General features: G+C 35.1%; 4 protein-coding genes across 5 annotated transcripts; 2 read left to right on the top strand and 2 right to left on the bottom strand.

Moving 5' to 3' along the window:
• Positions 1–3,147: 3,147 nt before the first annotated feature.
• Positions 3,148–5,583, bottom strand: LOC110449868 (protein FAM78B-like). Its single transcript, XM_021497008.1, has 3 exons — positions 5,183–5,583; positions 4,756–4,869; positions 3,148–4,146 (listed from the first exon to the last, which is right to left on the bottom strand). Exons 1-3 carry the CDS (start codon positions 5,368–5,370, stop codon positions 3,558–3,560), a joined length of 891 nt encoding a protein of 296 aa, XP_021352683.1. The 5' UTR covers positions 5,371–5,583; the 3' UTR covers positions 3,148–3,557.
• Positions 5,584–5,832: 249 nt separating this feature from the next.
• Positions 5,833–8,098, top strand: LOC110449867 (phospholipid phosphatase 6-like). The gene is made up of 2 exons (XM_021497007.1): positions 5,833–6,201; positions 7,491–8,098. The coding sequence occupies exons 1-2, from the start codon at positions 5,895–5,897 to the stop codon at positions 7,871–7,873; spliced, it is 690 nt and encodes a 229-aa protein (XP_021352682.1). The 5' UTR covers positions 5,833–5,894; the 3' UTR covers positions 7,874–8,098.
• Positions 8,099–9,262: 1,164 nt separating this feature from the next.
• On the top strand, positions 9,263–14,378 carry LOC110449859. Of its 2 annotated transcripts, none has more exons than XM_021496993.1 (2): positions 9,263–11,790; positions 11,831–14,378. In XM_021496993.1, the coding sequence occupies exon 1, from the start codon at positions 9,278–9,280 to the stop codon at positions 10,535–10,537; it is 1,260 nt and encodes a 419-aa protein (XP_021352668.1). In that variant the 5' UTR covers positions 9,263–9,277; the 3' UTR covers positions 10,538–11,790; positions 11,831–14,378. The 2 variants fall into 2 exon arrangements, with proteins under 2 accessions (XP_021352668.1, XP_021352667.1); XM_021496992.1 differs by having other exon boundaries at positions 9,263–11,830; positions 11,915–14,378.
• A 1,089-nt stretch (positions 14,379–15,467) lies between these two features.
• Positions 15,468–23,416, bottom strand: LOC110449858 (proteasome subunit beta type-7-like). The gene is made up of 8 exons (XM_021496991.1): positions 23,335–23,416; positions 23,056–23,137; positions 21,263–21,360; positions 19,546–19,686; positions 18,717–18,832; positions 18,152–18,210; positions 16,326–16,477; positions 15,468–15,983 (listed from the first exon to the last, which is right to left on the bottom strand). Exons 1-8 carry the CDS (start codon positions 23,394–23,396, stop codon positions 15,980–15,982), a joined length of 714 nt encoding a protein of 237 aa, XP_021352666.1. The 5' UTR covers positions 23,397–23,416; the 3' UTR covers positions 15,468–15,979.
• Between the last annotated feature and the right edge of the window lie 2,973 nt (positions 23,417–26,389).

The raw sequence follows: 26,389 nt of genomic DNA, 5'->3' as shown, positions 1-26,389 counted from the left end.
TCAAACCTGTTATCATTTTTATTGACCACATGTGACATCAACTGTTGTAATAAACTCCTTAATTTAGCAACAATTAAAAAAAACATGGAAATAAGGAATGGACTCTACCTTGTTTTCCAGATTTCATTTCATTTCATCTCCTTGAAGATGCACATGCTCTAATCTTCAGACAACAGATCAGTCTTACATTTTGTTTGTTCCTTCATGTGTACAAAAATGCAAAACTGTCTCATTTGTTTAATTTGATAAACATTGAACTTTCAAGTTTGTAGAAGTTTGTGTATTAAATGACTTCATAGCAGAGCAGACCCATGTACCACATTCACCACAATGCATAGACATGATTCCTTGCATTTTGTTTACTAGAGTTTGATTATTTGATTGTATAGATGGTAACGGCAAGCTATTTTGTTTCACAGCATTTATTTGGTCAATGATTTCAAAAAGTAGAGTGAAAGGGATCATTTTGGCCATTTTCCAATAATTGTTTACTTGGACTTCGGCAACTAATTTCATAGTAAGTTTGTCCTTGTATTTTATGGTAAAACTAATAAAAAAAACATTGGGTGCACATGATGGTAGTTGTTAGGGTCTACTATGTGAAAATAATTTTGTGAAAACTATATCTGTTTCACAAAGACAAACTTTAAAAATAAAACTGGTCCCTGTAGCTTCAAAGACTATGGTACAAAATATGGACATTGCGGTCCGTGTAAAGGGCATTTACTCATTAAAACAAAATTAAAACAAGAGGCCCAATGGGCCTGCATTGCTCACCTGGTATAAATCTCACACTTGTAACCTTAAAGGTGATCTAAAATAAAGCTACAGGCAAAATATCGGTATTTATGATTTAAATTTATTCAAAAGAACCTGTTATTTTTTTTTTAACATTTCATCCCTGTGATTGAAAGTCGAACAAAGTCATTATGTTGAACACATTTTATAGCCTTTCATCTCAGGATGCAACTTGCAAAGTATCAACATCCTGGGACCCATGGTTATTCAGAAGAGGTTGTTTAAAGATTTTAAACATATTTGCTCCTTGTGACCTTGATATGATTCAAAGTCATCCATTTAAACAAACTTGGTAGCCCTTGATATGCTACTGACTAAATATCATCACCCTGGGCATTTTGGTTATTCAGAAGAAGTTGTTAAAAGTTTTTAACATATTTGACACCTGTGACCTTGAACATGGGTGAAGGTCATTTATTTGAACAAACTTTGTAGCCCTTCATCTCAGCATGCTGCTGGCCAAATATCATCACCCTGTGCATTTTGGTTATTCAGAAGAAGTTGTTTAAAAAATTTAACATATTTGACCCCTGTGACCTTGAATATGGGTGAAGGTCATTTATTTGAACAAACTTTTTGTAGCCCTTTATCTAAGCATGCTACTGGCCAAATATCATTACCCTGGGCATTTTGGTTATTCAGAAGAAGTTATTTAAAGTTTTTAACATATTTGACCCCTGTGACCTTGAATATGGATGACGGTCATTTATTTGAACACACTTGGTAGCACTTTATCTAAACATGCTACTGGCCAAATATCATTACCCTGGGCATTTTGGTTATTGACAAGAAGTTGTTTAAAGTTTTTAACATATTTGACCCCTGTGACCTTGAATATGGGTGAAGGTCATTCATTTGAACAAACTTTGTAGCCCTTCATCTCAGCTTGCTTTTGGCCAAATATCATTACCCTAGGCCTTTCGGTTATTAAGAAGAAGTCGTTTAAAGTAAAATATTGAAGCCAGACGGACAGCCGGACGGACTCAGGTCGCCGCGCCACAGCATAAGCTCACTAGGCACTTCGTGCCAGGTAAGCTAACAATATTACATACGAAATTGGATGGAAATTAAAATTACTTGTCAAGATAAATTTAAAATTGCCAACAAAGGGTAACAAATCATAAGAAAATTGGTTAAGGGCAGGCCCCACCTGCACTATGGTTAAGAAAATTGGTTAAGGTCAGTTTCTAAGTAACTATTTGTTGCACATCAACTAAATTTGCATGGCTTATGTATCCAAGGATACTTATCACATGGGATGCTTCAGATGCTGCTTCTGAACTTCATTTTCCACTTGACTGACCAGGTTAAGAAGGTTGGTTAAGGTCAGTTACTAAGTAACTACATGTTGTACATCAACTAAACTTGCATGGCTTATGTATCTAAGGATGCTCATCACATTTGATGCTTCAGATGCTGCTTCTGACCTACATTTTCAACTTCAGTGACCAGGTTAAAAAGAATGGTTAAGGTCAGTTACTAAACTACTACTTGTTGTATATCAACTTAACTTGCATGGCTTTTGTATCTTAAAGGATGCCTATCATATGTGATATACTGTAGCAATCCAGCCATATCGCCATTGTTATATATATAATAGTGGGAAATCCTAACAAGCTACAAGAGAATCAGATCCTCAGTTGTCCAGGTAGTGTCATATTCTTTCCTACCAAGCTGTACAGAAATTTGCTGCATAAAAAGGCAACCGTGGTATTCCAGAACAGTTTGCAATTGTCCTACTACTCAAAGGCAAGACAATGTATATAAATTATAATGATATTGATATACCTCATACACATGCACAACCATGTAAAATATTGGTAAACTCTTCAACATTTAAAGGAAACAGGATTGAAATGAAAGGGCTAATTGTCCCGACAAAAACTTAACCACTTTATGGGCAAATGCTGATTTAATAATTAAATATTTAACCAACAAGAGTAATCTGCAAGTCAAAAGTCAGAGAGGAATTCTCCTAGGACACAAGTGAAGTTACTAGCATTCGTGTTTTAAAGTTGTGCAGCAATCAAAATATATTGTAACTGATATACATTATCACTTATGAATTACATACAATTGTAAACATATCAGAATAACAACATCTAGCAAAGGGAGGACATGTGATCCCCTGCCGTTATGAATGCCAATGGTTCATATGCAGTCACAGATTTGTTTTAGTTCCTACAGCAAAGATCATAAGACCATGATCCTGCTGTTTTCAAAATGTCATTGACAGGTATTTAAGCAGTTTAACACTGACATCTAATCTTGTGCTGAAGAATATGTCCCTACATTGATAAACATACACAAGAGTATATCAATCATAAGCTAATAACAACACAACATTGATGTGATTTTCTGAATATTTATTCAATAAATATGCAGTGTATTACCTTTTTCAGATTTGAGAATAGTTCTTAACTTAAATTAAAATAAAATTGACTGAATAGCAATAAATTAAAAAAATTGAATGTTGTAAAATTTCAAAATTTGTACCTCAAATTTAAATATGATTTATTGGGTGTCACAATTATTTATCACAGAATCAGAAAAAGACTTGCATGATTGCTGATAGTATTAAAGAACCTTGATTGTAAAAATATAATTTATAAATTACTTACCATTAATTACAAAAAGCATTAAAAATATATATTATAGTTTCCTTCAAAAGTCAATATATACATATAAAATAAAGTGTAAAACTACATCATATAAACTCTATTGGTATCCAGACCTCAAGAAATGTAAATATGTAATCTTTAAAGTCTGCAGAGTTTGCTATCATATTTTCGCACTTGTTCTTCGACTGGAACATCATTCTGCCATACAGGAGGTATAACACACAATGGTCGTCCAGTTGCTGGCCTCCAAACAAGCATTTGAGCACTGTTGGCATTAGGGGGCATCAAGGCACATCTTGGTAGAGGAACATTCTCTGTTAGTAGCTCTGGCTGTTTAGGGATTGGGTTGCTGACTAATTCTGCCCTTTGTCCTAATGGTTTCTTTGGATCAACTTTAATGTCCAACCGCATGTTCCATCGCACAGTTTTGAGGATGTAAGCTTTTTGTTCCGACATATTCCAAGCAACAAGCCAGACATTAAAGGACTGATCACGGACAATCTTTGTCAGGTTTGGTTCATTCTGGCCACGGTTTGCTGGATTACGCCATGTCACGTGAGGATGGAAGTTGTCATTCATGCTGATATTGGCGGATTGATACATGGTGCATGGACCCTGAAACACAACAGTCTCATTGCGGGATCCATACCATGGGTAGTGATGACCATCACAGTCGCTTATCATTACTTGTTGTCCGCTGGTCAGTTCTGGAAATTCCCAACTTGTACTGAAAGATTGAAAGAGGAAAAATACAGTACCGCACATCATGGTGTAAAAGACACAGAAGAACTCTGATTGATGAATATTTTAAATCGTAGCTTGTATCCAAATCAGACTTAAAATTTGTGGTGTGATTTTTTTCACGAACGCCTAATAATTTTAAGACACTCATTTTATGTACTTAGCATGATATTGTACACTGATATACATTGACTCGTTATTTTTTTTAATACAAAGTATACAATTTATATAATGTTGATATGGGTTAAAACAAACAACAATCTAGTTCAGTGCACATGAAATCAAATCTCTATCAACATTGGAGAGATTTAACCCCAAAATCAAATTGGTTTGCAATTAAAGTGAGTGCTGATAATTTCTTTAGCAATTATTATTGATATATAATTATTTAATTATTATAGTGATATAAATGAAGTAAAATGTACTTTTGTTAATGAGTTTAATCTTACCATTAAATTATCATTTATTACCATATTAAAATGATCGTTCCTGTTCTCAGAAAAATATTAACTGCTTTGACTGTTTTTGTGTTAAAACTTAAATGCATGTATGCACATGTACAGTTAAACTATAATACATGTACTTAACTACTTACTATCCTTCATCTCCATATGTATTGTGAAACATCATGTCTGTACAAGCCTGGATCCAACCAACCTTCCATTTATGATCTTCAGGCATTGGGGCCATCTCTATGGTGGCCGAGACTCTGAAAACAACTTTGATTGATTAGAAAAGTGGCAATTGTAATATATACATTCAGCTGTGAAAAATGTTAGTTCAGGTTTAGAATCTTATTTATCTTCTTGGTCTTCAAAGTTCAATGAAAAACCAACATTGAGAAACGAACGGACCGTCCTTGCAGGCCAGGGGTGGCCCACCCCTGTGTGCGGATCATATTGCAAGGACTGATACTAATTTCAAATTATTATGTACGACGGAAAAATAAATGATTATGCGTAGGAAGTTATGTCAAGTGCCAAGTTGACAAAACGTGGATGTTTTAAGTTCTATTGCCTTACCGGAAATTTGGAGTCTGGTACTTCAAAACAGCGTTTGAACTTTCATCTATTGTAGTTGGTTGGTTTTCAATTCTTGCATTCAAGTTCAATACTCTAATCTTCGATAAAATATCGGGAACCACATCTGCTCCTATGGCGTTTTGATTACACCAAGAAGGGCTGTTTTCCGGCTCAGTTTTTTTCGACATGTTTTATATTCTTTCCTTACGAGTGACAGTCTCTTGAAGTTTTCTTTGGCGCACTCTTCTTACTTGAAATTAAGCTGTGTTAATTTTCTTCATATTCAGGAAAATATGTGGTCAATAATTGTTCTTTCGTATACATTTTGAGCTTGCTGTCAAACGCTAAACTATCATATTGTATCTCCCGCTCCCGAAATACTCTCCTTGACGTCATAGATGGAAATCACGTGACCATTAAACAAATTTCACAACTAAATTCTTTCCAAACTAAGTATATTCAAAATATATTGTTGCAATATGCATTTTTATTTAGTACAGATATAAATTGATATCATTTGAGCTTATAAGCATTGTTTCAAAATAATTTAAACAAAAAAGACATTGCAGTCATGGAAACAAGCACGCCTTCTATATATAGTGTTCTACCCAGAGTTCCTCACCGAAAGGGATTTCCCGGGAGTTCGACGTCGACCAATGAAATCGTGAGATTATATTGAGCCTGGCTAGAACTAGCCGATTGAGGAACGAAAATGTCATCCATTGCAAGAAAAAAACGAAGGCCCAATGGTTCTAATAGTCGCAATAAGGACTTGCAACACCAGAAACTGATTAAAACAGTTGATTCTTTTTTGAAGTCTATAGCCTCGGTCGACCTTAGACTGACGAAGAAATGCAGTATTTGTGCCGACAAGGATTCCTCGGTTGGAAACCTCCGACCTCTGATGAAGGCATTGGAAATATCTTGCCATGGAATTCCTTGGCTATTAGGAACCGTTGCCTTGCTACTGACTCTCCACAAAGCAGCACACATCGAAGTTCTAATTAATTTATTAATAGGTAAATAGCAAAACTAGGGAGTGTAATTTTATCATGAGTATGGACCTAGTTTATTACATATGTATTGAACATTACCCCTGCCCCCCCCCCCCCCCCCGCCNTACACAATCAACAAACAGTGATCACTTCACAATATAAGTTTACTTACAACGAAGCAACCGACCAGAAGGTAGACAACAAAGTATCTGCTCCATTATTTATTAAAGAGATAGTCATTTATTTTGGACTAGTACCAGTAATCTGGTCACCTGTCTCATTCTTACATCACTCAGAGACGTATATAACACATAAACATGGCTTTATACGTCTCTGCACCACTCTCCTTTTACTAAGTCTCCGCCCCAGAAGATAACAGTTAATTTATAACTGTTAATTAGATTTTGTTATCCCATGCCAAATGGTGCACACATAGCTGCGATATTATGTAGCTTCTAATGACGAGACATTGTTTTTTTTACATAGTCAGGGGTTGACACTAACGCTAGCTAGACTAGTAGATTTCAGCAAGAACTAGTGAATCACCTTAGTGATTAGTAGCAGCTATTTTAAGTCCCCTACAGTCATCCTCGATATCCAGGGGTTATGCTCACTTTCGCTCTCTGCACCCCTGGAAACCTGTTAATATATATATAACTAGCTCTGGACACCAGACATCTATCTATCAAAATGTACAAGTCTGGTGTCAGGGCCAGAGGAAACTCGGGCTACACTGTAACAGGAGAGGAAAACAAAAATGGGTCCAGATCGGAATTTGAACCTGGGAACTCCAAATAGACCTGGCCAAATCTTTACCAATCTGCAGGTCTTCACACAATGGTCAGGGCTCAATCCCTTAAGATGTTATAGCCTGGATTTTCAGAGAAATTGTTACTGTTCACACAATTCATATGCATTAACCAAGGGAGTATAAAATAGTCTGAGGTAGATGCTACAGTGTCTTTGCTGCAGCCTTCTAATTGTCAGGAAAAATAAATTCTGCTGGAAGCATGATCCTACCAGCTACTACAAAACAAAACCCTTATATTCCACACATAAACTTACACACTATGGAGGTACTTTGTCAGGTGGCATAGGACTTGTAGTTGGTGCCCGATAGGCAGCTTCTGCAGAATAATAAATTGTATTACCTTATCTGCCAGAATTAATTGAAATTTTATCATATCGCAGATAATAGCAATCGCAAGATTTCAAGTTGAAACTGTCCTGAAGCTGACGTTATTTGAATAGTTTTCCTAATTGCTGATTAATATATATCATATAGATATTTAGGATTCATTTTTTTCTTGCAGGTCTTCTTGGTGATCTGATAGTAGTGGCATTTCTGAAGTTCCTGTTTCAGCGACCAAGACCAGCACACAATAAAATGGACATGTTTGCAACACTTTCTGTTGACAACTATTCCTTTCCATCCGGCCATGCTACACGAGCAGCAATGGTGGCCTTCCTTCTAACTGAAAGACTGGTTGTGAATTCGTCATTCCCAGGACTCATATTGCTGTGGTCAGTTTTTGTCGCTGCATCCAGACTGATGCTTGGGCGTCATCATGTTAGTGATGTACTGTTTGGTTACCTGATCGGATATATACAATACAAGGTGTTGTCCAGTTATTGGCTGTCCGAGCAGACCTGCATGTATCTTGTTGAACCAATATTCAGGAATATTCATCATTAACGTTGTAGGCGGATTGGCAGCTATATTTCTTGTACAGAAAAAAAATTGTAAATATATATTCAAGTCACTTTGAATTAACTGTTTGCGGTATCTATAGGTTTGTAGCACAAAGTATTTCTTCCTTCAAATCCTGAACACTATAAAGTCCCATCTTTATTGAAATGTATTTGAGAACAAATATGTAGTTACAATGTATAAAACATTTGGAAATATAGACACAATCAATATTTTCTTTTGATGAAACTGTCTGCATTTCAAACATCAATAAATTATAATGTGACATGTAATCTGATTGGTTAATATATATGGTGTGCAATGATATTTGTTTTCTAACTTCAAATCACTGTTGAACTTTTTCGGCTCACAAGTTGTCACTTTAAATAGGAATCATGTAATCAGAACGAAACCATCAAACTTTTTGGATCAATATTATTGTGATGATAGCGCTATGTTGAAAAATGTAAGGATACTATTACTTTTACCTGACACTAGTGACTTAATATACCTGGAACATAATGTCCCACACGCTCTAGGATATGGATTTGCATTGTTGAAACTTTCTAGTTAAAATCATTACATAAATGTATAAAACCTACATAGTAGAAAAGCATCAACAGAAATACCTGTTCTGTATATATAAATGGAAATTAGAATCTATTTTGAAGTGATTTAACACTTGTGTATGAGAAAACAATCAAAATTAGAAAAAAATATTTTTGGAAATTTTAACATTTGTGATCAGCCTCAACGGTAAAATAAAATATCTTGCAGGATGTGTATTTTATGCAATCATGAAAAAGAAAATGGAATTTGATCCTTTGATTAATACTGATGTTTATTATAGTAAAATTGCAAACTTAAGTGTTTTTATTATGGCAAAATGATATTAAGATACTGCAATATACTATTACTTTTCTCTTGCCTTTACATTGTTATATAGGTTCATATCCAATTTCACATGCTTACTCAAGAAAGCTTTGGATAATCAATGTATGATAGCTATTGGTTGTGATAAACTACTGTAAAAACATATCTTTTTGTTGGATATCCTGTTATGCTATCAGTGTGAAAAGAAATATCTGTAATAAGGAGAAATTTTGATAAGGTGCATGACTTTCTGCCACCCTAAAATGTCAGAAATTTTTGAATAATTCTTGTGCAACGCTTCACAATTCATAACCTGTCTTCTTGGGTGAATTGTTCACAATCTGTTCCCCATATCTGTGGGAACTGTCCACAACCTGTTCCCAATCATATCTGTGTGGGAAGTGCTTACAACCTGTTCCCCATATCTGTGTGGGAACTGCCCACAACCTGTTCCCAATCCCATCTGTATGGGAGCTGTTCACAACCTGTTCCCCATATCTGTGTGGGAACTGCCCACAACCTGTTCCCTATATCTGTATGGAAGCTGTTCACAACCTGTTCCCCAATATCTATTTGGAAACAGCTCTACCTGTTCCTCATCACACATGTGTGGGAACTGTCCACAACCTGTTCCCCATATCTGTGGGAACTGTTCACAATCTGTTCCCCATATCTGTGGGAACTGTCCACAACCTGTTCCTCACATCTGTGTGGGAACTGTCCACAATATGTTCCCCATATCTGTGTGGGACATGTGCTCTACCTGTTCCCCATATCTGTGTGGGAACTGCCCACAACCTGTTCCCTATATCTGTATGGAAGCTGTTCACAACCTGTTCCCCAATATCTATTTGGAAACAGCTCTACCTGTTCCTCATCACACATGTGTGGGAACTGTCCACAACCTGTTCCCAATCATATCTGTGTGGGAAGTGCTTACAACCTGTTCCCCATATCTGTGTGGGAACTGCCCACAACCTGTTCCCAATCACATCTGTATGGGAGCTGTTCACAACCTGTTCCTCATATCTGTGTGGGAACTGTCCACAACCTGTTGCCCATAACTGTATGGGAGCTGTTCACAACCTGTTCCCCATATCTGTGTGGGAACTGTGCTCTACCTGTTCCCAATATCTGTGTGGGAACTGTTCACAATCTGTTCCCCATATCTGTGTGGGAACTGTCCACAACCTGTTCCCCATATCTGTGGGAACTGCCCACAACCTGTTCCCAATCACACCTGTATGGGAGCTGTTTACAACCTGTTCCCCATATCTGTATGGGAACTGTCCACAATCTGTTCCCCATATCTGTGTGGGAACTGTCCACAATCTGTTCCCCATATCTGTGTGGGAACTGTCCACAACCCGTTCCCTATATCTGTGTAGGAACTGTCCACAACCTGTTCCCCATATCGCGGAACTGTGCTCAACCTGTTCCCAATGTCTGTGTGGGAACTGTTCACAATCTGTTCCCCATATCTGTGTAGGAACTGCCCACAACCTGTTCCCCATCACATCTGTGTGGGAACTGTCCACAACCTGTTCCCCATATCTGTGTGGGAACTGTCCACAATCTGTTCGCCATATCTGTGGGAACTGTCCACAATCTGTTCCCCATATCTGTGTGGGAACTGTTCACAATCTGTTCCCCATATCTGTGTGGGAACTGTCCACAACCTGTTCCCCATATCTGTGTGGGAACTGCCCACAACCTGTTCCCCATCACATCTGTGTAGGAACTGTTCACAACGTAGAACTGTGCTCACCGATACTCTGTATAACAAAGACGAAATAGAACCAAATGTTTCCAAAACATATTCTTTATGCTGCCGTCACCATTACCATTCAAGTCCCAAAAGCAGTATTTGTGTACATTCATATGATGTAGTCATTTAATTGTAAAGTAATCATGTCATTGATTCATCTGTGGTCATGAACTGTTGAAAGTTTAGAATCTAAACACAAACCATGAAGGTGTATCAACCAGGAACTAGTGTTGGGAATTGCTTCATCATTCATGATCCGTTATCACCATTTCTCAAACAATTTACGATCGATTCGTGTTCGATTATAAAATGAAAGGGAAATAAATGCAGAAATGTTTTTAATACCTACACATGTAGCTTCAGTGTATATGTAGTAATGTTTAATGCAATTAACTGCAAAATTGTTTTATCATTTTATCGAGTCTCAAAATCTATATTAAACTCTGGCCCCACCTCTCAGCCCATTGGGGGTCATCCCACTCTTGGGTATAGATTCTGATCTGCACCTCGGTTGAAAGCATTTGCCATATTAAATTAAAGCCATGATTGATTATAGAAAATCATTCTTGGTTAGTAATTCAATTTCAAGTCGGGTTTAAAAAAAAAAAATGGTGCGCAAAATATTTGTTTTTTGGGGATTTTCAGCCTCAAAAAGTACCTGCGTAAATTACATATGTGTGCAAATTACCGGTATACATTAAGTATAAATGGTGGTAATTATTATCTTTGTAAAAAAAATGGAACAACACTACCAGTTATTTGAAAAAATATGTCATTTTAAAATTGTGTTTTGAAAAAATACTGTGTAAGTAATTACAAATGCCAATGTTGATGAAATAGTTACTCAGGTACAAACATGCAGTATGTGTTTTAATATCCAGATGTCATCATGATGTCTGTCATTTCTTATTTTGTAGTGTCTATTTAAATCATTTGTATTGCTGTAATCGGATACACATTTTAATTGTATTGAAATAAAACTGAGTACAACTGCACTGCATTGATTTGTGTGAACGTACTGTATTGACAAGAACTATTTTTCGAAACTTCTGCTAGTTAAACCATATGATTTAAGGTTTCTGACATAGTCATTTTGTAAACAGAGATATGTTGATAAATGATACATGTATAAGAGAGAAAAAATGTCTGGTGTTTAGTGTTCGATACATTTTCACTTGGTATAAAGCCTGTAAATATGTTGCCGCTATTTAAAATGCTGCTAGTCATTCAATAATTTTGTTTTTACAATAACACTGTATTTGGTGACACCATCATTATACAGGTGTGATCATTGTTACCTGTTCTCTGGTGTGGGTGTACAGGTGTGATCATTGTTACCTGTTCTCTGGTGTGTGGGTGTACAGGTGTGATCATTGTTACCTGTTCTCTGGTGTGTGGGTGTACAGGTGTTTATTTGTGTGCAATAGATGTAGTCGACAACTGAAATGATGACATTTTTCAGAAAACTAAAAGAAATGAAAATAAGGCGACAAAATTTGTGATAAATTGCTCCCAACAACAAAGGAGTATGAAAAAACTCACCATTGTCGATGTCATACCATTAGTCTTTGACTACTACTGACACATCTACTAATTCTACTGGTACGTATGAAGACGAGTGTTTGCTAGTCGCTGGCATTTCTATTTGTATTTCATCTGGCTAGACGCCATGATGGTGCAAGGGGTTTGTATTCTATAACAGCTGTACATTAAAAGTCTCAAAATTGTTTCAACTGATCTTGTAACATTCTTATGGTGAATTAATAATGAGGCTATTGTACTCAGATTGAATAATAGAATCCAGTTCATATTGACCAAATATGAGAACATCAACTTTTAATATTCTTGAAGGCCATTTTGTACATAATTTTTCTTTCTTTAGGGGTGGTTGGGGTATTACAACTTTTGGTAAATTACAGTTGAAGTAGTGCATTAAAGTGACATATCACAACGTGTTCAGCAGAATTTATTTTATGTTTGCATAGTTTTTTTGGGAATTGTGTGTAATGTTTGATGCCATCATTATAAATGATGCCTAGTCACTCAAGATTTTATAATAGGGGCTGTGGTTTGTAAAGGATCCCTTTGAGTTTCCTACGGTTCATACTTATCTAGTTGTAAATATTGCCGGATTTTTTTTCTGAAAAAATCTCGCTTAAAGGTCCATTTCCATTTTAAAGTCTCAAGTAATGACTCATTGCAATACTTTTAGAAGTCAGTCCAGACTCAAGGGATGTGAAATGATTTTTTTTTTTTTTGTTAATTGTATTTTTTCTCTTTCACTTTGAGGTCCTCTTATATCTGCAATCACTAGCTTCCCTGTCTTGAGAATTTACTTTCTTTAAGATATGGTTGCCCTGATGTTATTTTTAGTCATATATCATTTTTGGATGACGTTTGCAATATCCATAAATATTCATATGCATTATGTGGGACAGATGAATGTTGATACTTCCGATAAAGGCCAAAGTTAAAATACTCCTAGCCATAACAGAACATGCTCTCCCCTCATTCACCTCCAGGAAACTAATTAATATAAATATAGTATCCAGGATACAGATTTGACTTCACAAAGTGATACTCCGACCCAGTGTTTATTGCGGGACTTTTGGTACAGTACACACTCCTGTATAATGATTGAGATTGAAAGCTGTGGGGTAACCTAATAATAAATGGAACAATGAAATTAATTTTAACATGTTTTGTTAAAAGAAAAATATAATGTCTTGCAATGCACAATATAATATAATATAGCTGTAAAATTAATGTTATTTATTGTAACTTTGTACAGAAATCGTTCATGTACAATTGTGTACTTCTATGCAAATATACACTGCTCAATTGCAGAATAGCCTGATTAATTAGAATTTTGTAACACTGAAAATTATATGTAAATATGTGCCATATGGCAAAGGGATTAAAATTATTGTTGACATCAGTATTTAAATGTCTTAAAATAAACAATTTGGAATGTGATCAATTAGAATTTTTTCAGTTACCTATATTTGATACCATGGTGAAAACTTAAGTCTACACTTTGTATATGTCTAAGTATTATTTCATTAATTTCATTATCAATGACAGCAGTATGAAAAAAATATTCAAATACTGCCATTTTTTCAAAGTCATTTTGCATTTCTGTTTGTCCTTTACTTGTATGGTGTGCAACACACGTTGATATATATTGTACACAAAAACCGTTACAAAATCATATTGATGTGAACAAAATAAAAATAATCTTGCAGAGTATGTAAAGGTTTGAATAAGAGTATGGATACGCGTGGCTATTAAAGTCGTCTGCACATATTTACCAGAACCTGAAGTCAGTTAAATTAAACCCCTCTTTATAAACAAGCGGGGCAAGTCTTTAGAACAATTGTGACAATCTTTCATTTTCTTTTTCAGAAACCATTATTATGTTTACATTATATGTTTAGACATCATCTAAATGAAATCCAATACACATTCCAGATTTTACAAGCATAAAAATAATTCTGTCTTCACTTCAAACGTTTTGTGGGACACTCCAAGACCTGTAGCTTTTTTGTGAGAACTAACATATGAGAACATTGATAATATCTTGCTGTATCAATGGTAACTGTAAATGCGGTAGCATATTGGTATATGTGTATAATACAATTAGGTTTTATGTCATAATGTTGAGCAAAATATACACAGGTCAATGAGTTATGGTATTTACAGATATATTGATGTCTTTCAAGGAAATCCTATGTCAATGCAGTATTTTCAGTGAGAGAGTACAATGTTTAGATGTAGCTAACATAGTAAAACAAATTTTCAGTGTTATATTGTGATGTTTGTTTTGTAATCCTGTTTTTTATTTCGGTAATAAAAATGTTGAATGGTAAAGTGGGCTTTTTCTGATTTATAATAGATGCTATATTTCAATGATTACATCAGTGCATCACTTTATTATGAAGATGTTGAAAGAAACTATGAAAATATTACAAAAGAAAGTTAATTAATAATCATCAAAATGTTACTTTTTCAAGTTTTTAATATATGCTGTCTTCACTTTGTATAAATATTTTTATTGAACCATTCAATTCTGATTCCTTGAGTTCATGATAACTCAATATGATGCACATGTAATAACCAACCTTCTAGCTTTTAACAAGAGGGCCTGTATCGCTCACCTGAATATCTAAGCAGTCACAGCAAAATTTTATCATTAAATATTATACTGTATTACAAATATTTCACTCACGAACTTTGTTGGCTCCATCAGTTAAAACTACCTGCCAAATATTATTATATGATTCTATGCTTTTTGGTTCTTCTTAAGAAGTTATTTGACCCCTGTGACCTTATAAGGAGATCTAGGTTATTTTCATTTTTAAACTTTGTCAGGCTCTATCACAGGAAGCAACTAGCCAAATATGAAAATTCTATACCTTTAAGTTCTTCAGAAGAAGTCATTTAAAGTGTTTGACACATTTGATACCAGAGACCTTGAAAGTAGGTCAAGGTTATTTTTATTCTCAAACTTTGTTTGGCTCAATCCCAGGAAGCCACCAGCCAAATATGAAGATTCTATATATCTCTCAGTTCTTCAGAAGAAATCGTTTAAAGTGTTCGACACATTTGACCCCCGAGATCTTGAAAGTAGGTCAGTCATTATCATTCTCAAACTTTTTTTGGCTCTATCCCAGAAAGTCACCAGCCAAATATGAAGATTCTATACCTTTCATTTCTTCAGAAGAAGTTGTTTGAAGTGTTTCACACATTTGATCCATGTGACCTTGAAAGTAGGTCAAGGTCATTTTTAATCTGAAACTTTGTCAGGCTCCTACCAATCAAGCTTTCAGGCAAATATCAAGACTCTAGGCCTGTTCGTTCTTCAGAAGAAGTTGTTTAAAGGAAAAGTTGACGGACGACGGACCATGACATAAGCTCACTTGCCCTTCGGGCAGGTGATCTAAAAACCAACAAATATCCTTTTGTAAACAATTAATTGAGTTCTTTATTGAACAAGTCAGGAAGAATACCTGATGACTGACATGTAGCACTTCTGAATACCATTAGCACTACCAATTGTATATTTCATATCACATACACCTATTATTTTTTATTTTTCTTTTTTTTTTCCAGCTTGTTCACCACATAAAATCTATCAATTACTAGTTATTATATAAGCGAAGTATTTACTTTTCCAATTGTTCTTCGAGTGATAATTTTAAAAAAAAAATTATCCATATATATGTAGAATGAGAGGATAAGGACATTATTCAGGTTCTTGTGACGAGTCACATTAATAGATATCCATGAAATAATGAAAGATTAAGTCCAATAGTGACAATCACTACAAAGTTGACTTGTGAATGGGTCCTCTACCACATTTCCTTTCTGGTCCAGATGCCCCATGGAATGAGCTCAGCAATTACATTCCAATTTCAAACATTACCATCCATTTCCATTAATAGATGAACTATGAAGAGTCACTTTTTTCTTTATCTGAAAGAAAATGAATGTAGTTCTGCATTTAAGATATCAAAACATACTTTAAACATATAACTGACCTAAAGCCCATTCCTTACTCATAATACTATTAACAAACCAAAAAACCTCTTGTGGGTCGAATTAATATTAACATATTAATAACACATCGAGTATTAAAGGGTTACAAGCATTAATACTTTTTTTGATGTTATTATGACAACTAAAACCAAAACTTGTAATTATATGAATTGCAATTACTGATGAACGTTACTGATTTTTTTATTTATAAATGAATTTGTTTTTAAATGAATACACTACAAACCCTCCAATGGATGTATGATGGGAATGCAGTCATACCTTAATCCCTTAACGTTGGCTTCTTCATAAGGACGCATGTATTCCACCTTGCCCTTGGTTATTACACAAACATCCACATTACTTCCTGATCCAAGATCATTAAATATACCAGCCGCAATAGCATCCCTCACCAACAGTATGGCCTGGTCTTTCTGCACACATAAAAATGGCATGACTGAATACAAGATTGGGTACCATTTTGTGGATTCTTTATCTCAAGTTTTATGTTCTCAAATTACTTCCTTGGTAAAATTTAATTTTCTGGTGGTGTGTTATAATTTTATTAAATGAATTCAATTACAATGTACTCATGTTTTTGCTTACTGATCAACCACAAAAAAAAACCTGATAACTAAATGTCAAAGCAAGAGCCATTCAATTGTGAAATGAGATCAATCTTGGGGGTATTTTGGATGTATAATATCAACTATATAATTATGCAGATAAAATATCACCAGCAGTAACAATGTGAACAGCACAGTTTGACCTTGATCACACTAACACAGAGCACATTAAAACTGCAGAACTTCAAACTGATGATAAAATATCACCAGCAGTACCAATGTGAACAGCACAGTTTGAACTTGATCACACTAACACAGAGCACATTAAAACAGCAGAACTTCAAACTAAGGATAAAACTGGTGAATAAACGACACTTCTAAAAAAATCTCAAGTGGAACGTTAACAGACATACTGGTCTGATGTTGTTTCTTACAGCCCTAGCAAAGACTTCAACATCTGCATTAATATATATATTACAGGTCTGGTTCATCAGGCTTAAGCTCATCCTCAATACTCCAGGAATTATACGCCTAATTGCACTCTCTACATCCCTGTGGTATATGTCATGATAAAATTGAAGGCTCAGTGCGCCTCGCCTTGTGGATGAGACAAGTAGACTAGCCTGATCTTTGGATGTTCATCAAAAAACAGTAAAATTGACCGATTTGAAAGTGGATTGTTGCTCCTCTAATCTTCAAAGAACAGGTATCAGCCTTGCAATTTGTCAGATATCCATCCCCCCCCCCTCCCCCCAAGAGACCAGTCCAGTCAAATTGCTATCTTCATGCCTTTGATTTTGCCATTACATATTCCAGTGAAGAGAGCATAAGTGATCATAACCCCTGGAGCACCAAGGATGGCTCAAGTTGAACACCCAAAAATGTTATATTTTGCAAGTTGTTGTATCATGATCTAAAGACACCACATCAATCCTATTTGAACAAACCTATCTACATTTTGGGAGAAAATTAATCAGTTATCAATAACTTATCATGTACAGATGTAGAAGGAGAGGGCTCTCATAGGCTTTGCCTGTTACCAGATTCCTTTGTATTTAAGATGTGAACAATAAATATTTATTTTGAAATGAAAAAAATAGATGTAGAATATTTATATTTTGCCCTCAGGTTCATAGGTGGTATTTTCTTATCCCCACATCACCATGTATTAATTATTCCGTCTTTGCGTATTGTAGAGTTATCTTCTCCTGGGAGCAGGTATTGATTGTTACGTCACTTGTTTGTGAGAGTAACGTCATCAATTTTTGAGAAAACGACGTAATTTTCTCACACAGACCAATGACGTAACAATCAATACCTACTCCCAAGAGAAGATAACTCTGCAATATGCAAAGACAGAATTCTTTTATTTGGTTATGGCTTACAGATAAATAAATGATCACTTCTGAAGTGTATTAAATGAACAATTTGTATGGCTTGTAGCTAAATAAACCAATTCTGAAATTATGAACGCAACAGAAAACAAATATCCTCCTTTGTTGCATTTTACTTAATTAATGTTATATCATTTCATTACATTACCTCCATTTCTGGTTTGAAGCGGTCCTCAAAAGTTGCCATAGCTGCCAGGGATCCTGAACCTAGTTAAAGGAAAACTTGTTCTAGTTAACACATTTTCTAACGAGCCCAAACAAATCTTTATTTGGTGTTAACAGCATACTGTAAATGGACTGGTGATGAGATGCATAGAAAAACAAATGTAGTGAGAAATAAAATTCAACCAGTACCATAACCAGAAAACTGTAACTTACATAAAGTTTATACTCCAAGTATCTTGCTATTTAGTGTCAAAATAGGATTTTACAATAAACACTTGTCTTTTGTATGTTTTACTTAAGATATATCATCATCATCAAATGGCCTGAAGAAAAGGTATTGGACTTAGCACTGGCTATCTGTATCAGTCTAATACCCACCAATTAAAGTACATGTACAAGTCAAGAGCTTGCATGTTATCCACCTTTAATTATTGTGGTTATAATTCTATGTTAAAAAGTCTTGATTCTAATTACAAAATTGAAGCATATATTCGGCCATATTTCGGTTAAATTTCCATCATATGTCCCATCACTGGTGCACAACCTACCCATGGTGACATATGGTAGTTTATCAGTAGAGCCATGGGGCCATACACTGTACAGGTGGGGGCCAGTAGAGTCGACTCCTCCCAGTACAAGTGCTGCACTGATGTTGCCATGGTACCTGTATACAAACACAATATATCATACAATGGTCTAACTTTCAATTGATTATTTGAATGAAGCTAATCTATTGCACGCAATTTCATCCAGAAATTTAAGCCACAGAAAACATAACTTATACCCCCAACTCCTGCGTTCAATTTTCAGAAATAGAGCCCATTTCCAAAAGGAATAGTTGATATACAAAATTGATCACAAATGCATCACCATCTAATTTATTACGAAGCAAATGAGTCTGTGTCCCTTTATTTCCTAAGGTCCAGTAGCCTTCTATGGATGCATTCCTTATGGAATTCAGTATTCAGTAGTCCAGCACAGAAAGGTTATCCCAATTCAAAGCAAAGATGACTTGACATTCACATGAAGGTGATTGACAATTTCTATTGAGATTTTGACATGTTTCAATATACTTGGTGTCATCAGAATGGTGTTTACAATTCAAAATATTAATAGTAACAATTACCAAGCAGAGAAATTGCTTCCTTTATTTAATTTATTAGGTACTTATCAAGTGTACAAAGTTTTCAATGAACAGTTCAAATTCAAACAGACAAACATGTTATTAAAGGAAAAGATGCACAACTCCAAGGCAAAGAGTATTGAGGTTTAACTGTTGAACAAGATCATCCGATATGAAATTTCCTGTTGAACAAAACCTCATAGCAATCATCCTTACACAAAGATCTGTTCAACATAACTAATTTATGTGTTTACCTGAAAAGCATCTGTTTGAGGAGTCTGTTGGCTGTACACACTCGTGGTATCCGCCCCGTGTTTAGGCGATGGAGCTCAAGCTGTGAAGAGATCATTTGTGTGGTCATCTCTGTGTCCGCTGCAGTACCAGCACCACAGCAACTGGAATGGTTATAACACAACTTCAGAATTGCTATGGATATGGTGAATTAAACAATATTTCCATCTATTTATGAGCAATAATAGGAATGTGTAAATAACTAATTATATAGTCAAACTTCGATGTTTCAAATTTTGTAGGACAATCAAGAAAAATCAAAACATGGGGTCTTTGACTCATGAATGTTGAACATAGCACACATCGTTGAGATCCTGTACACAAGACCGAATGTGATTCTTAAATGATTCAATACAAGCTAAAAAAAATAACTTTGATTCTATAAATAATTTATGAACTTACAGTAATGAGAACAGCATGTTTATTCATAACTGTGGTTTGCATGGTGATCTTATTGAATTCACCATTTCTCTGTTTATGATTTAAATTTCCAAAGCCTGTGTCCATGTTAAAGGGACTGGTCGGAGAAAAAAATACAAAATAAATGGGTCTTAATGCGTTCTCTGGCCTTCCAAACGTTATACCACGGCAATATGATGGTCAAGTTCTGCTTGCAATGTCCAGTTTTGACCACTGAAATCTCGGGGAAGCCCCGCGTAAATTACGCGCATATCTATTTATATATGTCACATGGTTGTTTCAAAATTGAGGCAGTGAAGATAACAACAATAGCACGCCATCATGTGCCATGTCGGACTCAACTAGCGGAAAAGACAGCAATACTACAGTAAATAATTGTTTTCAAAGGTCATGTATGATGCAAGTGTAGTATTCCTACCTATGTGTTGTTGTTATATATAACGGTATATCGATACCTCATGCCTGTCATGACTTTTGCATGCATCTTTTTCTTTTGCCGCGATGTTTACATTTGGCCTTGTTGATGACTCGCGTTCGGTAAAATTACATCACTGATCTGGGTCAATTGAGAGTTTTAGACTGTCAGGTGACGATTTAGGATTTCTTTAATATAATTATATTTTTAACTCTTATGGAGTGAAGTTCAGCAAAATTTGAATCGGCATATTTCATAAGAAGGTATTTTAAACATGTGTATGCCATTTTAGCAAATATGACATTTTTTCCCCGACCAGCCCCTTCAATGTACAGGCAATTTTTTCACTTCAATTTTAATATTTAATATTAATTGTAATTTTCAATATTTTCATAAAGAAAGAAGTTGATTAATTCAAGTCTGATTCGGTAATAAAATATAAGAAGTGTTATTTAAAGGGAAAATCCAGACTTTGTCAAAAAAATCAAGTAATTCGATTTTGTAGTCCAAGGTGCTTTTCTGTAGTCAAATGCAGCCTTTAGCAAAACATAAATTTTGGGATTTAATACTGGGAGCTCTGTTCTGGCTGTTTTTTTTATGATCAATTCTCACTAATGATAACACAAATTTCATCTAACAGCAATTTTATTTTATTTCGACTTCATTAGAATGTTCTAGTACACATTCCAGTTTACTACACAATTACAATTTTAAGAATGAGATGGGATACATTAAACATGTGAATTATATTGGTAGTAGTTCAGTTCTGCAATTGAATTCATCAACATTCTCATAGTTAATATAGCTACCAATCTATCCAATGGTACACTAGCTACTTCACTTACTAAATATTGTCAGCTATATAGTGAATCTTTGCACAGTTTTTATCTGCCACCACAGATCCTTCTGTTGCCCTGGTGTCAGCACCCAATACAATACCATCCTGTAAAAGATAGTATGGAGACAAGTTAAATATATTACAGTTAACATATGATGTTTAACATCAAGAGATAACTTTTACAGACCTTGTGTAACCACCGACTTTCCAGAGCTGTCAGACTCTCCCAAAGGTAATTATATGCTCAAAGACTAAAGCAAATTTGCAAGACAACTTAAGTGCATTCAAATATCATATATATATTACAGGAATCTCACCAATATTAGAAATATCAAGAAGTCAAGGGATATCTCAACCAGGTACTGACATTTTGGTACACTCAGGTGTTTGGTACTTGTGTAGACCTGATTGGGTTGATTAATTGCCACCAAGCAAGTAGCTCAATTAGTTAGTGTCTTTTTAGAGTTCCGAGGTCCAGGATTAAGCTTAAAATCCAATTAATTCTGGCAGTGCATTTTTGCTTTCCTGTCACAGTGGTATCTGTGACCAAGCTTGGCAAGGGGAAATTCGAACATGGGTTTTAAAGGGGTACATATGTTTTGGTACTTAAATGTTGCTTCTGTTCCAAGATGCTATTTTAGCACTTGGACTAATGTTTCTTCTTTATGCTTTGTTCGCTTTTTGTGTCCTTTGTGTTGCTGACGTTATTATTTAAGATAATCCAGCATTTTTTTTCTTAACAAAAAAATACTGCAACATACATCATATTTTTCAGTACTGAAACCACTGGGCACTGAAATGTCTGGGATTCATTTGGGGTTGAAGGCTTAAAAAAAAAGGAAGAAGAAATGTAGTGGAACTTGACTGGATCGACCGCCAGCAACCTGTACTGGTATAGCATCCATTTGAGGTTCAGAGGTCTCTGGTTTGAATGCCTGTGTACATGCATTTCTCATGACATCTCCTGTAAGACATTACAATACTATTCAAGGGGCATTTAATTTCAAAACCTTTTAATTCTCAACTTGTTTACAAAATAACTTGTTTATTTATCGTTTTGAAAGTCTAAAGTCAGACTATCTCAGTTTTATGGGAAAGTCAATGCAAGTAAAATGGGATTAGTTTTAATGAAATAATGTGTTTGATCTTTGGGAAACGTCCAGTGGAATTCAGGAAATAGGTTGGGCACAATAGCGCACATAGGTAATAATCCTTTAACAGCTACCTGTTTACAACAACAATGTTTTCACTGAAATGGGGAATAAAGTGAAATAGAAACACATAAAGATAAAGAAATATTAGGGGAAAAAGGGAGTCTTTCTTTCACCAAAAGCCAATAAATACTAAAATGGGGTACAATTGTACACAAAATATTGTAAAACTGACAAACTTTATTACCTCCATTGCTTATAGTGTGTGTGGGGAAGCTTTAAATAGAACACAGAAACATTCATGCTAACCTGTCACATTTGCAATGGATGATCCCAATGACTTAGGATTGCTCGCTGTAGTCAAAAGAGAACAAAGTCAGTGATGTGGTTTGTCAACTTAACCAAAATTTACACATCAGAATTGATAGCTTCTTGTGTGAAAGAATGACGCCCTTTTAGCTCAAAGTGTTTAAAAGAACTCTTCTTTTCATTTATTCCCCATGTCAGTAATAAAAATGTTACTAATGACGGGTAACTGTTACCCAAATGGAGGATATTCACCATATGTGCCGTAGTGTCCAACCTTGGTCGGGAAGGGGGGGGGGGCCGAAATATTTTGTAAAATGACATAGCATTTTGAATGCCCAACCTTGTAGACTAAACCGACGATAGTAGTCCCTGTCTTGTAAGCCTTTGGTGGATGCATTCCTTTTTGCTCGAAGGAAACATTTCTGAAACGAAATAATAAGCAAGAATTGGTAGGATCATTGGTAAATCGTTTGTTGTTGCTTTGTCATCGTTGTATTTACTCGCCGAACGCTAAGTTCGGTGAGTTTATAATGAAAACGAACTCAAAATTTCACATAGAAACAAAACTCGATATCTTAAATCACATTTGTATATATAACGGCGAACCAAAACAAGCTACCTGGCATGATTTTCGAAATTAAATCCTCCGACTTGCGGTTCGGCAGCTAGACTTGCAGCCATTTTGCAAATTTTAGTGGACCGGTGTAAATAGCTAATGCTATTCTGATTGGTTAAAATTTTCTCCTTAGAGGAACACGTTTATTATCTTTGTCTTATATTTTTTTTTGTGTACTCAGATTTCTGACTCAATTTATTTTACTCATAACATTTACATTTAGGCCTGTAATGCTTGGAATGCATGTTTTAGTAGTACGATAATATCATATACTTTTTTTTTATTTATTTTCTCATTATATAAATATCTGTTTTACCATGATATCTTATATTTGAATGGTAATAAAGTGCATGCTGTTACCATGTATCTGGCTTGTGTGAAATGCCTTTTAGGTCACAAAATACAATTGTATCTCTACAAAATATATCAAGTGATCAATATCTCGAAGACAGTTAAAGAACATGCACCTGATGATGAAATATCACTTATCTGTATATATGTATTAAATAATGAAATATTACTTCTTGTCTGTGATAGTACAAGTAAATACAAGTTTATAACCAGTTTGAAACAATGGATTTATGTTCCGTACATGACAATTCGATGTATTGATAGAAGATAGAATAACAAATACATAAGTAGGTTCCCTTATGTCTGTGATAGTTAAAACAATTTTATCTGAAGCAATATAATTCAAGATCCATAGCCTGTCTGTGATAATAAATACAGGTGCATGACCAGTCTGAAACAGTAAATAGAAAAAAATGTTCCTATGTCTGTGATAAGCAGCCTGAAACAATAAATAAATGTTTCTAATATGTTTGTTATAGTTAATACAAGTTTATAAGTAGCCTGAAACAATTAATAAATGTTCCTAATATGTTTGTTATAGTTAATATAAGTTTATAACCAGTCTGAAACAATTAATAAATGTCCATAACCTGTCTGTGAATTTGTACGGGTAATAATACAATATTATCAAATTACTTTTAAAACATTGATTAAATCCGTGAAGAAAATAAAGATAAAACATTTTAATGACTAAATTGTAAGTTATACATGCAGTAGGATCGTTTTCCTTCAGTTATGAAATGCATAGGAACATCCCTTTCTCCACCACTTACCCTCCATCTACTTTATAATGCTTAACCTTTTAAAATAATGTTAATACCGCTACAACCATACGTATATTTGGTGGCATTAAACTCCTATTTTCACTTTTACATACTTCATTTCCGGTTAAGAAATACGAAAAAATCGGATCAGTACCCAAATCGGATCACTTTTTGCAAAAATACTTCTAAATGAATAAATATGTCAACAAATCAGTTATAATAATGATGCAGTCTTAGAATAGATAGCCATGCACCAATTTTTGTCTACAGATGTTTAGTTTTAAAGTTCAAATAGCACAAGAAAACGTAATTCAAACTCAAATGTCATTGTTTTTTTTATCACGTTTTTAAAAAATGGCGCGTGCGACGACTATGCATGCTGTTTTGGACTATAGGAATAAATTCACACTATAGAAATACTTTTTGTCATATACATGCTAAAGGTCATTATAAAATGTTAATATGCTGACAAAAAAACACCTCATTTGAAGCGTAAGATACTGCAAAATTCAAGCCTTGATCCGATTTGGATCCTGACAGAGACGCTGATTGGTGACTTCAGAGCGTTCTATAAATATCTCAAGGGAGCCCCGGGTGCTAATTTCGTTTCAAGAACACCCATCGATATTCTTCCTTTGATACAACCATAAATGAATATAATTCCTCCTCAGATTTTTCAATGATTTAATAAAATGATGGTTTGGAGATCCGATTGGGGAGATTGACGTTCCTGGTGTCATGACTCTAGATTTATTATATGGAGATCTCTCATTTTTTATTGAAAAAAGGGGCTAAGTAAGGAAGGTACCAAATGTGAACTAGCTGCTATTTGTTATACTGCAAACAAAAGGAAACTTCCGATAAAGTTGACGTGCGAGTAGATAGTTCATTAGTTGAAGAACCTATATAGCTAGCAGACGATATAGCAACGTGGACGTGGTTCTATCCTGGATCCATTATATATTTCCGTGTGACTTTATCTACGTAATGTGTTTATTGCTTATTTTATTTGTAGACTTATGAATAAAAAAAATAAAAAAAAACTTTAATAAAGTTTAATACTTAAATAACCGTCGTTTTTTTCATATGCAGACAAGGAAGGTCAAATGTCTATACCAAAATTATGTTTAAATGTTAAAACAGAATTTCAATTAACGTAAATGTCCTCTGTTAATATATTATACATTTGGTTGTTTAATAGGGCCGTGTGTTTCAGTAAAATTATCTCAATCACGTTTTCACGTCCTGTTTTTTTGGCGATTCTTGCGGTGTTCGGTATTTAATATGTCATTCGTAGAAGTAAAAAAGCCGTTTTTTTAGCACACATTCTTTGGGGAATTTTCAACTTGTTAGGTTTGAAGCTTGATGATGTGATTTATTATTTCGAAATTGTTATTTTTCAACCTTTACGTACATCATCCACGGACTTGGACTTAATATAATTCCGTGGTACTGTGTCTGTTGAATTGTATACAGTATCTAAACCCTGAAACAAATCGGGAACTTCAGAAGTTTAAAGCTTGATTGGTTTGCAATTGTTGTTTTCCAACCATTTTGTTAAACACCATGCGCTTGATCGTTGGTAAAATCTGTTCTGACCAATATGTCTCTATACGTGTACTATAAGACTCATTAATCTTTTGTGAGATATTAATGAATTTTTATATTAAATAACAATTCAACAAAGCTTCTTTGCGTTATTCTGTTATAGACTATACATAATTGGCCCTTTTTAGGGCCACCATCAGGGGCGGATACAGGATTTTTTGAACGGGGGGGGGGGGCGCTCCCGGTAAATGTGTTTGCCGAGCGCAGCGAGGTGCACCGCCCCTGGCGGTGCGGGCGGCCACAGGCCGCCCAACGAGGGCCGCACAGGCCGCCCAACGAGGGCCGCACAGGCCGGAGCCGGGGGGAGAGCACGAGAGGGGGGCATGGATGCCCCC

The sequence above is a fragment of the Mizuhopecten yessoensis genome, unplaced genomic scaffold (assembly GCF_002113885.1).
Source record: "Mizuhopecten yessoensis strain PY_sf001 unplaced genomic scaffold, ASM211388v2 scaffold4835, whole genome shotgun sequence".
Taxonomy (NCBI): Eukaryota; Metazoa; Mollusca; class Bivalvia; order Pectinida; family Pectinidae; genus Mizuhopecten; species Mizuhopecten yessoensis.
The sequence above is the reverse complement of the archived record's forward strand: the minus strand, read 5'-3'. Positions and strand labels throughout refer to the sequence as shown.